We start from the raw sequence: 14,444 nt of genomic DNA on the forward strand, positions 1-14,444 counted from the left end.
AACATTCTCATTTGCTGTCACTGGAAACCTAAACTGCATTCTTTAAGAAAGCAATTTCGTTTTAGCTATCAAAACGTAAAATGAGGCCAGGCGCAGTGGCTCATGCCTGTAATCCCAACACTTTGGGAGGCTGAGGCAGGAGAATCGTTTGAAGCCAGGGGTTTGAGACCAACTTGGGCAACAAAGTGAGACCACCCCCTCCCCCATCTCTACACACACACACACACAGTAAAAGGCACACACCTTTTGACACAGCAATTCCTTCTCTCAAAATCTATCCTACAGAAATACTTACACACTGGAGCAAGGTTATATGTAGCATTATTTATAATAGTGAATGATTGGAGACAAATTTGCATCAATAGGTGAATCATTAAATTGTGATACAACCATACCATGAAATGTTATGCAGTCATTTTTTAAATGAGGTAAATTTCCATGTATTAATTCAAGAGGAGGTCCAGAATACAATGCAAAGTGAAAAAAAGTTGCAAAACAGTACATATAATATCCCATTTCATTTAAAAAAACCTATACACAAATGTGTGGGTATTCATATATGTATATATGTGTATATTAATATATAAACACAAACAGAACAACATCTGGGAAGACACACACCAAATTAAGTTATTCTTGGAGAATGGGAGTGGTGAGAAATCTTTCACTTTTTACTTTACACATTTATGTTTTGCTTGAATTTTGTTCACTAACATTAATAATTTTTGAATTTTTATCACCACAATAAAACATTTTAACAAAATAGGCACTTTTGTAATCAGATCAGTAGAGTTATAATGTATGTGTTTTAAATAAAAATAGCTCCATGGGGGCTGGGCGTGGTGGCTCACACCTGTAATCAATCCCAGCACTTTGGGAGGTCAAGGTGGGCAGATCGTAAGGTCAGGAGTTTGAGACCAGCCTGGCCAATATGGTGAAACCCCGTTTCTACTAAAAATACAAAAATTAGCCAGGCATGGTGGTGCGCCCCTGTAGTCCCAGCTACTCTGGAGGCTGAGGCAGGAGAATCGCTTGAACCTGGGAGGCACAGGTTGCAGTGAGCCAAGATCACGCCACTGCACTCTGGCCTGGGCAACAGAACAAGACTCTGTCTCAAAAAATAAATAAATAAATAACTCCATGGGGTGACTACTTCATTTTAAAATTTCAGCTAGAAGACTTAGGATACAATTAGGACAACTGTAAACCAAATCAACTCTGAGTTTCAATGGGGGTATACTCATGACTTGATATAACAGGATGTGGGCAAACAAAATCTAATCAGGATAATCGTTCATTTCTGAAAGAGAAAACTACACTACAGCAAACTCCATCATACACAGGAAAAATTGTGCTTTCACTTTTTTGGCGGCATCACCTCCAATGTTTACTCAACTCCTTGGCAAGGGTGGGAAATCATAAAAAGCTAGAGATTTAAGATACCTCAGAGATCATTTAGTCAAAATCCCTCATTCAGTCGAAATCCCTCATTGTATAGTTAAGAAAACAGGCCTAAAATGGTGAAGCAATTCAACTAAGGTCCTATAGCTAGCTATATAGCCAATTTTAGAAGTCAGGTTTCTATTCCAGGCCTGGTACTCTGTTTCTTTTCAGATCTTCCTGAGTCTTCAGTATGATGACATTATGAAATATTTTTAAATTTTATGATTAGACATCCCTATATTTAAATGTTACAACAAAAATGCATAACAAAATTAAAATGTATATGCTTCCATTAGTACAGATGATGAAAAGTTCACTGTATCTAGACAAAAAATATTATTGGTATAACATTCTCTTGAAAAGTAATACATAAATCAGGCCAGGTACAGTGGCTTACGCCTGTAATCCCAGCACTTTGGGAGGCCGAGGTGGGCAGATCACTTGAGCTCAGGAGTTCGAAATTAGCTTGGTCAACGTGGTGAAACCCCATCCCTACTAAAAATACAAAAATTAGCCGGGTATGGTGGCGCCACGCTTGTAGTCCCAGCTACTCGGGAAGCTGAGGCAGGAGGATCGCTTGAACCTGGGAGGCAGAAATTGCAGTGAGCTGAGATCACGCCACTGCACTCCAGCCGGGCAACAGTGTGAGACTCCATTTCAAAAACAAACAAACAAACAAACAAAAAAAAAAAAAAAATATATATATATATATATTTTTTTTTTTCTGTGAATCTGAATGTATTTTACTGTTTACCTAAGAACTACTGTTTTATCCCAATTTCTAATTGTTCTTCAACTGGCACTGCCTCTTAACCCTTTATCTTTAGTTTCTTTATATCGAGTAGTTGATGACCTATATAAAAACACTTAAAACCATCATAGGAAACACCTATTTAAAGGAAGCCTGCAGTGATTTAAAGAATTCTTTTTTGATGTTGACAATTATCCCTGGTTTGTCTGTTTTATAAGGAATGAGTTCTCTGCTTTTAAATGCATAGACAGACAGGGTATGGACAGAAGAAATAAAATAGGCAACAACTGGTTTTTGTACAAACAAGGTAAAAAAAGAAGAATGAGGGGTGGTGGGTGGTCAGGCAGGGAGTGGCAGAGAACCACATGCTAAATTAGTCACCAAGACTTTATATTTCAAAAGTAAACTCAAATACTAAGATATATAAATGGAATAACAACTACCTAACCTTCAGGCTGTAATTAAAGTGTTGTCCAATTTAAGACTCTACAACTTGAGGACATGTGAGGGCCTTGGAGAGATTTCAGAATAATAAAAAGATAAAAGGGTTAAAAATGAGCCAAGTAAGGAAAAATTAGAACTTATTATATCTAAGAAGAGAATACTAAGGGTGACTCAACAGTTTTCAAGGATATGAAGAAATATCCATTTCAGTGAGCAGCTGTTCTACATTTCTACAGAAGAAAGTAATTTTACTTAAATTATTACAGCATACATTTCAACATAGAAGTAGGAATATCTTCAACATAGAAGTATCTCATGTAGGATAACTACCAACTCCAGAGAAGCCTGAATGTTATCCACCTCTCCTACCTTTACTGGCTTAATTCCTTGTCTCAAAGAATGGGTCAAAGGGTAGATAAGGCATCTTTGGAATGTGAAGATTTAGACTTCTTTCGGGTCTAGCTATGTTCAAAATTTTTCGTTAGCCTCTGTCCCCCAGGTTCCAGCATAAGGTTAAGCCCTTTCTGCACTATAGATAAAGGGGATTAATTAGAGGTAAACATGCAAATACCCGTGTAAATTAGAATTCCTTATCAAAGAAAAGTATGCTTCTCCTCAGTGTTAATGGGTAAGAGGGTTTGGATTTAGGGTTCTTGCCCGGCCCAGTTAATGTGCCAAAATGGCCAATTTGACATCCAAGAGAGATTTACCTGGCCTGATATTTTTAAAAAAGAAAAAGACTGGACAACTAACCAGATGTGCCTGAATCTCTTACTCTGTCTCTAGCATTTTCCTGTCTTGTATAGACATCTCTTCGTTTTGTTTTGAGGCTGGAGTGCAGTGGTACAATCATGGCTCACTGCATGGCTCACTCCTCAACCTCCTGGGCTCAAGCAATCCTCCGGCTTCAGCCTCCCAAGTAGCTGGGACTATCATGTGCCACCATATCTGGCCAGATTTTTAATTTTTTTTTTTTTTTTGTAGAGATGAGATCTCACTCGGTTGCCCAGGCTGGTCTCCAGCTCCTGGGCTCAAGCAATCCTCCCAAAGTGCTGGGATTACAGGCATAAGCCACCACGCCCAGCTAAACATCTCTTCAACTGAACTCTTAAGGTCTACGAAAAAAGAGAATGTAATATCATATTTTACTTGTACCACAACCACTCCACCCTATCCCCAGCCCTGCTGTTAGCATAGGACCAGACACATAGAAGACTATTAGCACTTGTTAAATGAGTTGTCATCTGTCCAAATTTTTGTTAACACTTTATTTTATAGCTGCTTTTCTATTTATTCTGCAGTTCATTCTCTAACACTGCTGGCTACGAAGGCTGCATCTCTCTTTACCCTTCCTTTCCTTTATTTCACAGAAATACCCATTCTTCCCTAGCCCCTCAGATATTTTTAGTCATCTCATTCATGAACTACCAGAAACCTCAACTTCCTCACAGCCCCCACTCTTCTACTTAGAACCAAATACTGCTAAGTAACGTTAATTTCCTTTTTTTTTCCTTTTGAAATTTTTTTGTAGAGACAGTGTCTCACTCTGTTGCCCAGGCTGGTCTCAAGCTCCTGGGCTCAAGCAATCCTCCTGCCTCAGCCTCCCAAAATGCTGGGATTACAGGCATGAGCCAACCACATTCAGCCTTAATTTGCTAATGTTTTGAACACATCACTTTCTATACCTTCTTTCCATGTTGAACTACATCAAAACTAGCTTTGATTTTCTAAATGACAAGACTGCTACCTCCTCTCATTCCAACCCTTGCCAAAACCCACTCTGTGTAGGGAAACCATTTCAGAGCTCATTGGTCAGATGAATATCCACCCGCCAAAAATTCTGAGAGTTCACCCACCTTTCTGCCTGTGTCACATTTATTTGGGGAAAAAAACAGTGTCAGTTGAGATAAAAAGCCTATAGAAGAAATGTTTGTTGGTGTTATGTGGGTGTGTGAGAGGATGAACACATGCATGTGTGTTTATGTACATGTATTACACATGCAGACACACACACACATACACACATATATAATAAATATATTCTGCCCAAATTAGCACAAACCCACAAGCTTAAAAACCAAATCTGCTAAATGTGACTCAAACAACAGGTACTGAGCCTACAGCTACTTCCTGCAAGCAGATGCATTACCTCTGTGACAAAGTCAGTTGTGAGTTGCAAAAAGGATAGGTAAATATCATTAAGATAAGTTAAGATTCTGCTTTTTAAAAAAATTTAAATGCAAAACATTACCTCAGGACACTGGCCACATTGTATGATTTCTGCATAATACCCAGCATATCCTAGACACTAAAGAATACTAAATTTACAACTTAAGCAGGAAAACAGAGGCTTGCTTCACAGTGGTTTAATATGAACAGAGTTGAATATGACATTGTCTGACAGAAGAATGAACAGTTTGCTGAATAAAAGCCCCAAGTCAGGATATATATACACAGCAGAAATGGGGCCTCAGACTCTCAGCACTTGTGCACAATGAAAGAGGAAATCGTTTTTAAAAAATATCTATAACAGAGGATACAAATCAAAAAGGCAGCAACAACAACATTGGCGAGGTGGGAAAGGGAGCAGAGCCTCTCATTAGGGGCTGCTTAGCCCCTGGCACAGGCTCAGCAGCTGGAGAGCTGTCTCAGGGAACTTTAACATTTAGATTGGTTCCAAATCCTATGTCAAAATACATCCTAATCTCTCTGATCGGGGTCAGTCAGAATCAGCAATCCTTTTCCCCAATGCCCTGCATAGAAAACTCCAATCTTTCCATGATAGGGAGTCTAAGCAAAGAGCCCCCACCTCTCACCTGGCACCAAAGTTAACTTGCTCTCACCCCACCACTTGGGACAGACATTGGGCCCCAGCAAACAAACCACCCCCTCCAAGACAGAAACCAGGATAGTTGCCAGCCTCAAGAAGCTGCTTCAAATGTTAAGATTTAGGAAATCCATACCAAGCTGCTATCCACAGTTCAACTTCTGGGGAAAATGCTGGAGTTGCATGAGAAACAAGTGCAGGCAGTTCAATAACCCTGTGACCACGCCGGGGAGGGCAGCAAAAACTCTTACCCCTGAGCCCCATTCAACAGCTCAAAGTGCTTAGGAGAAGTCAGAGACTGTGTGGTTGGTTTGTGTGCTTCTGCCCTGTGGCAGCACTAAATGGGACGGGGGAAAGGAGAATGGAAGGAAGACAGTGTTGATGCCCTTCCCTACCGTGGGGAAGAGCCTAGAAGATAATCCACTCCCACCCTTCAGGGAGTTACCTGGCAGTGGTGAGTTGCCCCCACCCCCTCAAGCCACCAAACCTGCAAAGCTAACCCATAAAGTAGCAAGGGCTTAGGGAGGGAGAACTGCTGGCCCATACTGACTCACCAGCTGATGAGCAAAAACAGGCAGCTAGAGTGGGAGCCACAAAGGGAGAGGGGCTAGGCAATAGGAGCTCCCCTACTGCCCTATGGCTTTCTTCTGACTCTGAAGCAGCCATAATGATGGGCCCAGAAAACCCACACACCGTGCTCCATACAACAGACTGCTTGGACTCTAGGAGGATTACTGCCACGGAAAGCAACAAGGGAGAGAGAAAGCAACAAAAGAAACTGTTAAGAAAACTGGGAGCAGGCCTAAAGAAAACAAGGAAAGCTTCTGAGTCTCTACCACCTTTCCAAAAAGGAAAAAATACATGCAGTTAGGAAAGGCAGGGTTTTTCCCTGCTCAGTGTTCTTGGTTAAACCTAAGAGTAAGAAAAATCCCCTGGACTTGCAGCATCAGTATGTATCCAAGTGCCTCACCAGCACAAGCGCCCCCCTCCCCCCAGGTTAGCCTTCTGGCATGGGTAAATGCCCAAGAAATTGCTTTCCAGTCTAATTCCCCCACCCACCCACCCTAACCCCAAGCAAAGGGCATCTGCCTGTGGGTTCCCACCTCTCCTCAGAGAAGAGGATCCTAGCAGAGTGCCCACATGGTGTAGTCAGGTACCAGGGAGCACAATGCCAGACAGTCTATCAGGCCAGGAGATGGGCAGCCAACTTCAGATCAAAGACAGAGAGAGGCTTAGTGTAAAAACCAATGTCATTTCAGCAGGAAAGTAGAGGGCAGGTGGTGAGAGGGGCTCCTACTGGCGCACCTTCCCCGGGACGTAGTTCCTGTCAATTGCCTCCTCCTGCAGGAACATGTGTAGGCAGCGTTCATTCTGAGCCAATGGGTGCCCAGCAATTCTATAAAGAAACCAGGATGGTTATCAGTAGTATTCAGAATCAGAGAGAATTAGCAGAGGGATGGGGATGCGGACAGAGGAAGAAGGGCAAGGTCAGCCCTAAGGTTCAAGCCAGTAGAGGACAGCAGTAGGGTACCACCTAAACCCTAATATTGTAAAGGGGACGGGGGATAGAGAGGCAAGACAGGGAAATCCCTAGATATAACCAACATGCAGTGCTTTCTCAGGCCCTGACACAAAGGATCAGAATCCTACTCAAAGGAATGGAGTTTTACTGTCCAGTCAGCCCACCATACAATTGGCACCATATCATGGTACCCATTATAAAAGGTGAGCTGGGTGCAGTGGCTCACGCCTGTAATCCCAACACTTTGGGAGGCCAAGGCAGGTGGATCACTTAAGGTCAGGAGTTCAAGACCAGTCTGGCCAACATGGTGAAACCCTGTCCCTACTAAAAATATGAAAATTAGCTGGGCATGGTGGCCCGCACCTGTAATCCTTGCTACTCAGGAGGCTGAGGCAGGAGAATCGCTTGAACCCAGGAGACGGAGGTTGCAGTGAGCCGAGATCGCACCACTGCACTCCAGCCTAGGTGACAGAGTGAGACTCCGTCTCAAATAAATAAGTAAATAAATAAAAATAAAATAAAAGGTGAGGTAAACAAAACATATAGAAAGACTACGATGGCAAAAGTAGCAAGTGGAGCCCCCAGGAACTTGGCTTACTTGTTAATAAACTGCTCGAGGCCCTGCCTCCTTTCTTCGATGAAAGACTCTTCAAAGATCCCTTCATCTCCTCGGAAAGGGAGCTGCCGCTTCAAGGCTTTCCCAGGCAGTGGTGGTACTACAATCTGCAGGCACACACAAAATTCCAGCCACATGGGAGAGAGACAGAATGGGAATGAGATGGTAAAGCACTGTGTACCTCATTTCTTATTAGGCATAGGGTCCATCCTGTCCCACAGCCAGCAACTTGCAAGAACTAAGACCATAAGAACAGTCAGGATGGCTCAGGTCAAAAATTAATCCGTTGCTGTGGGAGGACAGGTTTACCACCTCAAAAGAAGGAAATAAATTCCAAATAATCCTCACTTTCCTTAACAAGCCACTACCGTTCAAGAATTTAGCTAGGATTTTCCTGACATTAGACTTTCCATTTTTAGCACCTACAGGAATTAAGTTGTACAACTTTACTAGTGACTAAGTGAAGTAATACTTTAAAAAAAAAACTTGTCCTGAACTTACCACTTTCTTTTTTTTTTTTTTTTTTTTTTGAGAGTCTTGCTCTGTCACCCAGGCTGGAGTGCAGTGGCACAATCTCAGCTCACTGCAACCTCTGCCTCCCAAATTCAAGCAATTCCCATGCCTCAGCCTCCCAAGTAGCTGGGATTACAGGCATCCACCACCACACCTGGCTGATTCTCATATTTTTAGTAGAGACGGGGTTTCACCATGTTGGCCAGGCTGGTCTTGAACTCCTGACCTCAGGTGATCCGCCCGCCTCAGCCTCCCAAAGTGCTGGGATTACAGGCGTGAGCCACTGCGCCCAGCCAGAACTTACCACTTTCAAGTTTCAAAAGGTATCCCCCCGATCTAAAATACTGAGATTTGATGGATAAGAATGTGTTCACCCTCTTCATTCCCTTCAAGACTTTATAGACTGTGGTTGTATGCCCCCTCAGCCTATGTAGATCTCCTCCTCCAAAGATGCCACACAGAGAACAAGGCCATACCTTGCTATCTCTCTCCAGCTCATTTTTCAGCCACTCAAAGTCACTGTAGCGCCGCCGTACACAGGACTCTTTTAGCTTGAAGATAGGTAGGTTTGTCTACATGGAAGGAAAAATTAAAGAAGAAAGATGGTAAGTAATGTTCAGCCTGTGGTAGCCACCTGTCTGAGTAACTTGGACAGGTCCCAATGAAGAAATAGCTCCTAGGGATCATGCTCCTATAACCCTTTCAAATCACCACCAGGTAAAAACCAACCCTTACCACATCCAACCTTATCACAGCTGATGATCAGAAGTCCCTTGCTGTTTAGAATGTATCCTACAAGTAGACTTGCAGTAGTATGTAAATATGTACATACGAGAGTTTTCACCGGCCTTGGTGGCTCACGCCTGTAATCCCAGCACTTTTGGAGGCCAAGGCAGGCAGATCACTTGAGGTCAAGAGTTCAAGACCAGCCTGGCCAACATGGTGAAACCCTGTCTCTACTAAAAATACAAAAATTAGCCAGGTGTGGTGGCACACACTTGTAATCTCAGCAACTTGTGAGGCTGAGGCAAAAGGATCACTTGAATCCAGGAGGCGGAGGTTGCAGTGAGCCGAGATCACACCACTGCACTCCAGCCTGGGAGACAGAGTGAGATTCTGTCTCAAAAAAAAAAAAAAGTTTCATTGCATTTTATTATTTATAATAATAATAAATGTCTATGAATAGACAATAGGTTACAATGAATTATGGCATACCTGTATAGTAGAATATTAAATAACTATGAAAAGAATGTGAAAGCCAGGTGCAGTGGCTCACACCTATAATCCCAGCACTTTGGGATGCCGAGGCAGGGGAATCACCTGAGCCCAGGAGTTTGAGACCAGCCTGAGCAACCACAGCAAGATTCCATCTCTACAAAAAGTTAAAAAGCCAGGTGTAGTGGCAGTGCTTACTTGTGGTCCCAGCCACTCAGAAGGATCACCTGAGCCCAGGAGGTCAAGGCTATGGTGAACTGTGATTATGCTACTGTAATCTGGCACAGAGACTCTGTCTCTCAAAATAAAAATGAAAGATCTCTATGTGCCAGTATGGAAAGATATTAAGTAGTAAAATCAAGGTATAGAACAGTATATATATATATAGCTTGCCTCTATTTGTGTTTTAAAAAGGGATGTATATGTATATATTTATACTGATTAATAAAGTATTTATGAAAATATACTGATAATGGTGATTGACTTTGGAGAGTAAGAGAAGACAACTGGAATGGGTGGAATAGTCACGTTTTTCATTGTACAATTTGAATTTATCATGTGTACATATTACATTTTCCTTTAAAAAGTGAATTTAAATTCCCTGTAAAGAGATAAACACATCCAAGGTATGCCTACCTCTGCTCTTCCTGTCCAAATCCTCTCCATTCTACCAGTGCTCACTCAACTCTCACTTCATACAAAAAAATTTCCTGACAACACCAACTGGATTTATTGGTTTTCCTCCTCTCTGAACTCTTCTGACAGTTATACTTTAGCATTGCCTGATACATTATTGTTTTATGCATCATGTTTGCCTGTCTAACTAATCTCATTAAGATCAGAAACTATGACTACTTCTGCATCTTCTAAAATGCAGAATATGCAAGTTACTCAATAAATGCTCGATTAATAGAGACTCCATGTGTCTGTTTATCCTCTCCTCATCTAGAAAATGCATAAGAAATCACCATTACAAAAGTTGGCTTACCATAGCTTGCTCCCTGATATAAATCAGCTCATTCCCACATTTTAAACACTGAGAAGATTCCCAAGGCTCTAGTGGCAACACGAATCCCCTGACAAACAGAAAACCCTGATCTTCACTCCTGTCTACAAGTTCTAAATAGAAATGGCCAACCACATGTATTAAAACTGACCATATTTACTGTCAGTCAATTCAGGTGAGAGGATGAATAAACTAATTATCTCCTTTCTCCACAACTGCCTCTTGGCAGGAAAAGAGCATCTCGAAACTCTATTAGAGCTTCACACAGACCCCACTACATCATGCTTTGTATTTCTTGACACTGGAAATTGTCTTTTCAGGATCCAATTCTCAAATAGGCCATCAAAAGACAAATAACTGGCCAATTTTACATTAAACTCCATCCAGGATCGTCAAGGTCCAAGGAATGTCAATAGGTTGAAATGGAGTGAGATTCATATAAAGTAATATTACTAAACCATTATTTATTTAAAAGAATAAATAAGGGCTGGATGTGGTGGCTCGCACCTGTAATCCCAGCACTTTGGGAGGCTGAAGCAGGCAGATCACTTGAGGTCAGGAGTTCCAGACCAGCCTGGCCAACATGGTAAAACCCTGTCTCTACTAAAAATACAAAAATTAGCCAGGTGCTTGTAATCCCAACTACTCAGGAAGGTGAGGCGGGAGAATTGCTTGAACCCAGGAGGCGGAGGCTGCAGCGAGCCAAGATCATGCCACTGTCCTCCAGCCTGGGTGACAGAACAAGACTTTGCCTCAGAAAAAAAAAAAAAGAATAAACAAGGCCAGGCGTGGTGGCTCACACACTTTGGAAGGCTGAGGCAGATGGATCACTTGAGGTCAGGAGTTTGAGACCAGCCTGGCCAACATGGCGAAACCCCATCTCTACTAAAAATACAAAAATTAGGCCGGGCATGGTGGCTGACACCTATAATCCCAGCACTTTGGGAGGCCGAGGCAAGCGGATCACTTGAGGTCAGGAGTTCGAGACCAGCCTGGCCAACATGGTGAAACCCATCTCTACTAAAATACAAAAATTAGCCAGGCGTGGTGGTACATGCCTGTAATCCCAGCTACTTGGGAGGTTGAGGCAGGAGAATCACTTGAACCCGGGAGGCAGAGGTTGCAGTGAGCTGAGATCACGCCACTGCACTCCAGCCTGGGCTACAAGAGCAAAACTCTATCTCAAAAAAAAAAAAAAATTAGCCAGGTGTGGTGGCACCATGCCTTATGCCTGTAGTCCCAGCTACTCTGGAGGCTGAGGCAGGAGAATCGCTTGAACCTGGGAGGCACAGGTTGCAGTGAGCTGAGATCATGCCAGTGCACTCCAGCCTGGGTGACAGAGCGAGACTCCGTCTCGAAAAAAAAAAAAAAAAAAACTGTGGAAGGGACCGATTAAAAGTTTAGTGAGTAGAAAAATTTTGCATGCTAAAGTTTTGCTACTAAGCGTTGTCAAGGAGACAGAAGTGTAGTAGAAAGAATATGGAGTCAGACATATTTGTGTTCAAATCCCAGCCCCGTCAGTTATAGTTACGTGTACTTGGGCAAGTTACTTAACTGCATTCCTCCTCAGTTTCCCATGTGTAAAATGAAGTTTTGTAAGGATTAAGACAAATTAAAACCTAGTTCAGTGCCTGGTACACAGTAGGCACTAGATGAACAGTCCCTGTTGTTATTAGAATACCTGGAGTAGGGCCAGGTGTGGTGGCTCACGCCTCTAATCCCAGCCCTTTGGAAGGCCGAGGCAGGAGGATCACTTGAGGTCAGGAGTTCAAGACCAGCCTGGCCAACATGGCGAAACCCCGTCTCTACTAAAAATACAAAAATTAGCCGGGCATGGTGGCATGTGCCTGTAATCCCAGCTACTCCGGAGGATGAGGCAGGAGAATTGCTTGAACCCAGGAGGCAGAGGTTGCAGCAAGCCGAGATCGCACCATTGCACGGCAGCCTGGGCAACAGAACGAGACTCCATCTCTTAAAAAAAGAGTACGCGGAGTAAAGAGCGATTTCATTCAGAATCCCTAAGACTCTTAGGTAATGCATCGAATGTCTCCAAAACCCCACAGCAGACAGCCCTTATGCTGTACTAGTTATGCCCAAGCTCCCTCAGGTAACTAAGTTCTCCAGCACTGACAATTTCCTGCTTTTATCATATTCTGAAGGACCTAAATTCCATTCTCCCCCCAAAGACATGATTTCAAATAGTTCTTATATAGACAAGTGTTTCTCATGTTTTGCTATTCACTTTTCTTTCTTCAATTTGGACTTTGCCAAACTTGGAATCTGGAAATCATCATTTCTCAATAAGATTTCAAAGCCCAAGCAGGAGACCACAATTTCTCATTCAATTCACTCCTTCAACAATGAAAGCACATACACTCTTTTAGTTCTTCAATGCTGTTTGAGCAGGATGCTGTCCATAGAGAATATTCTGGCCTTTTAGTCTGAGAAGAAAACATAAGGAAAAATAGAAAATGATTCTCAAACTGTTTTGCCTATAACCACTTCAAGTGGGCAAAAGATCCTGCAAACCAAGTACTCTATCTGCACATTCCATCCTTGCATTATGGGCTAAGCACTAGAGAGTAAAGTCCTCTGTCATGCATGCTGGAAGAAGCCACTCCTGGGCAGTTCTGAAATGTCATGTATTAAAGTAACTACAGACCAGGGTCAGAATCCAAAAGGGTAATCTAGGACAGAAAGGGCAAAAAGCCATTCATATACAAAGTACCTAAACGAGAGTCAATAAATACTGAAATAAACATTCTGGATACTTCAAATCTAAGGGATCAGCATAGAATGAAAGCAGTGACTGACAAGGCACCAATCCCAGGGCAAGGCCAGGTTTCAAGGCGAGACAGCATGTAATACCTGCGAAAACTTAAGCATAAAACATTTCTCTCCTTCAGATGCTGATCCGACACAAGTTAGGAAAGCGCTCGGTCTCAAGGAGACTCCCTTTCTTATTTCTGCTCCCACAAGCCCACTGTCTGCCTTCTCTGGAATCTATCTTCCCTTTAATTCAAGGCTTTGCTTAACTCCATTATCCCAGGGAGACCGCATTAGAAAGCAGCCGGCCTTCCTGCCCTCCCTCTTCAGACTTCCCACAACCTAGTTTAGTTATGGAGCTCAGCGATATATCGCCTTGGCTTTCCATCCCCCATCCCTCTTCCATCCTCCCTCCCTTCCTTCAGTCGCTACAGCCGTGATTCCTATCTCCTTGAATTCCTCACTCTAATCTTTTTCCATCCACCCCACCCTATCCAGCCACGCTTCACTTCCTCATGGGTAGTTTTCCTGCATCCCCGTCCGATGTCTCCCTCAGGAGTTTTCTGCATCCTCCGGCCACAACTGAATCCGCAGACCTCGTTCCAAGCCTATTATGCCCCTAACCCCCAAATGACCCCTAAGGCGTCTTCCCCGCCGTTAGTTGTCCCCGCGGTAGCCTCCCTCCCCCCTCCCGCCCGCGCCGCCCAGTCCTCCCTCAGCTGTCTCCCTCACCCCGTGACTCACCCGCATGCGAACCTCATAGGTGGTGAAGCGCGCGCGTCCCACGCCCACCGTCTGAGGATTAAAGATGTCGATCTCCAGGAAGTTACTTGGCGGCCCGTAAGCGTCGGTCAGGTCCTGCGGCTTCGAGTTAAGGCGCCGGGTGTCAGCTACTGCCGTGTCCGACATCTTTCCGAAGGAGAGCCTGGGACCAGGGAAGGGGGGTGGGGGACAGAGGCCTGAGGCAGGAGCGCGCACGGCCCCTCCCGCTTGCAAAATAACCAGCCAACCCACAGGCGGCGGCGGCGCGCACGCGCGCCCACGCACGCACGCACGCGCACGCCGCACGGGCCCGGGCCCCGCGCCCTGAATAGCGGCCGTGCTGACTGCTGCGCGTCCTGTAGAGTGGAGGCCGTATTCAGGCTTCCGGGTGATGTTTGTGGCCACCCAGGAACCTGCATCCCCAATACGCAGTACCCAATACCCTGCTTAGCAGCACAGGCTGGCTCCGCCAATCGCGGCTCCTCAACCCAAGAAGTTGTCTCATACCGTCTATCAATCAACAGTGGGCACTGCCCCGCGAGCCAGGCTCCTACAGGGATAGGCCGAAGCCCCGTGACC

The 14,444-nt window shown here is 44.0% G+C and overlaps 1 protein-coding gene across 1 annotated transcript; it reads right to left on the reverse strand.

The window, feature by feature from the left end:
* Window positions 1-4,988: 4,988 nt before the first annotated feature.
* On the reverse strand, window positions 4,989-14,148 carry SNX12 (sorting nexin 12). Its single transcript, XM_030806864.1, has 4 exons — window positions 13,848-14,148; window positions 8,593-8,688; window positions 7,586-7,710; window positions 4,989-6,861 (listed from the first exon to the last, which is right to left on the reverse strand). Exons 1-4 carry the CDS (start codon window positions 14,010-14,012, stop codon window positions 6,759-6,761), a joined length of 489 nt encoding a protein of 162 aa, XP_030662724.1. The 5' UTR covers window positions 14,013-14,148; the 3' UTR covers window positions 4,989-6,758.
* Window positions 14,149-14,444: the final 296 nt, after the last annotated feature.

This window comes from Nomascus leucogenys, chromosome X, assembly GCF_006542625.1.
Source record: "Nomascus leucogenys isolate Asia chromosome X, Asia_NLE_v1, whole genome shotgun sequence".
NCBI classification, from domain to species: domain Eukaryota; kingdom Metazoa; phylum Chordata; class Mammalia; order Primates; family Hylobatidae; genus Nomascus; species Nomascus leucogenys.

Coding starts and splice junctions, on each gene's coding strand:
- SNX12 (XM_030806864.1), bottom strand. CDS start 14,012: ATGTCGGACACGGCAGTAGCTGACACCCGGCGCCTTAACTCGAAGCCG. Junction 8,689..13,847: donor CCTATGAGGTTCGCATGCGG/GTGAGTCACGGG, acceptor CCTTCCATGTAG/ACAAACCTACCTATCTTCAA. Junction 6,862..7,585: donor CTCGAGCAGTTTATTAACAA/GTAAGCCAAGTT, acceptor GTTTCTTTATAG/AATTGCTGGGCACCCATTGG.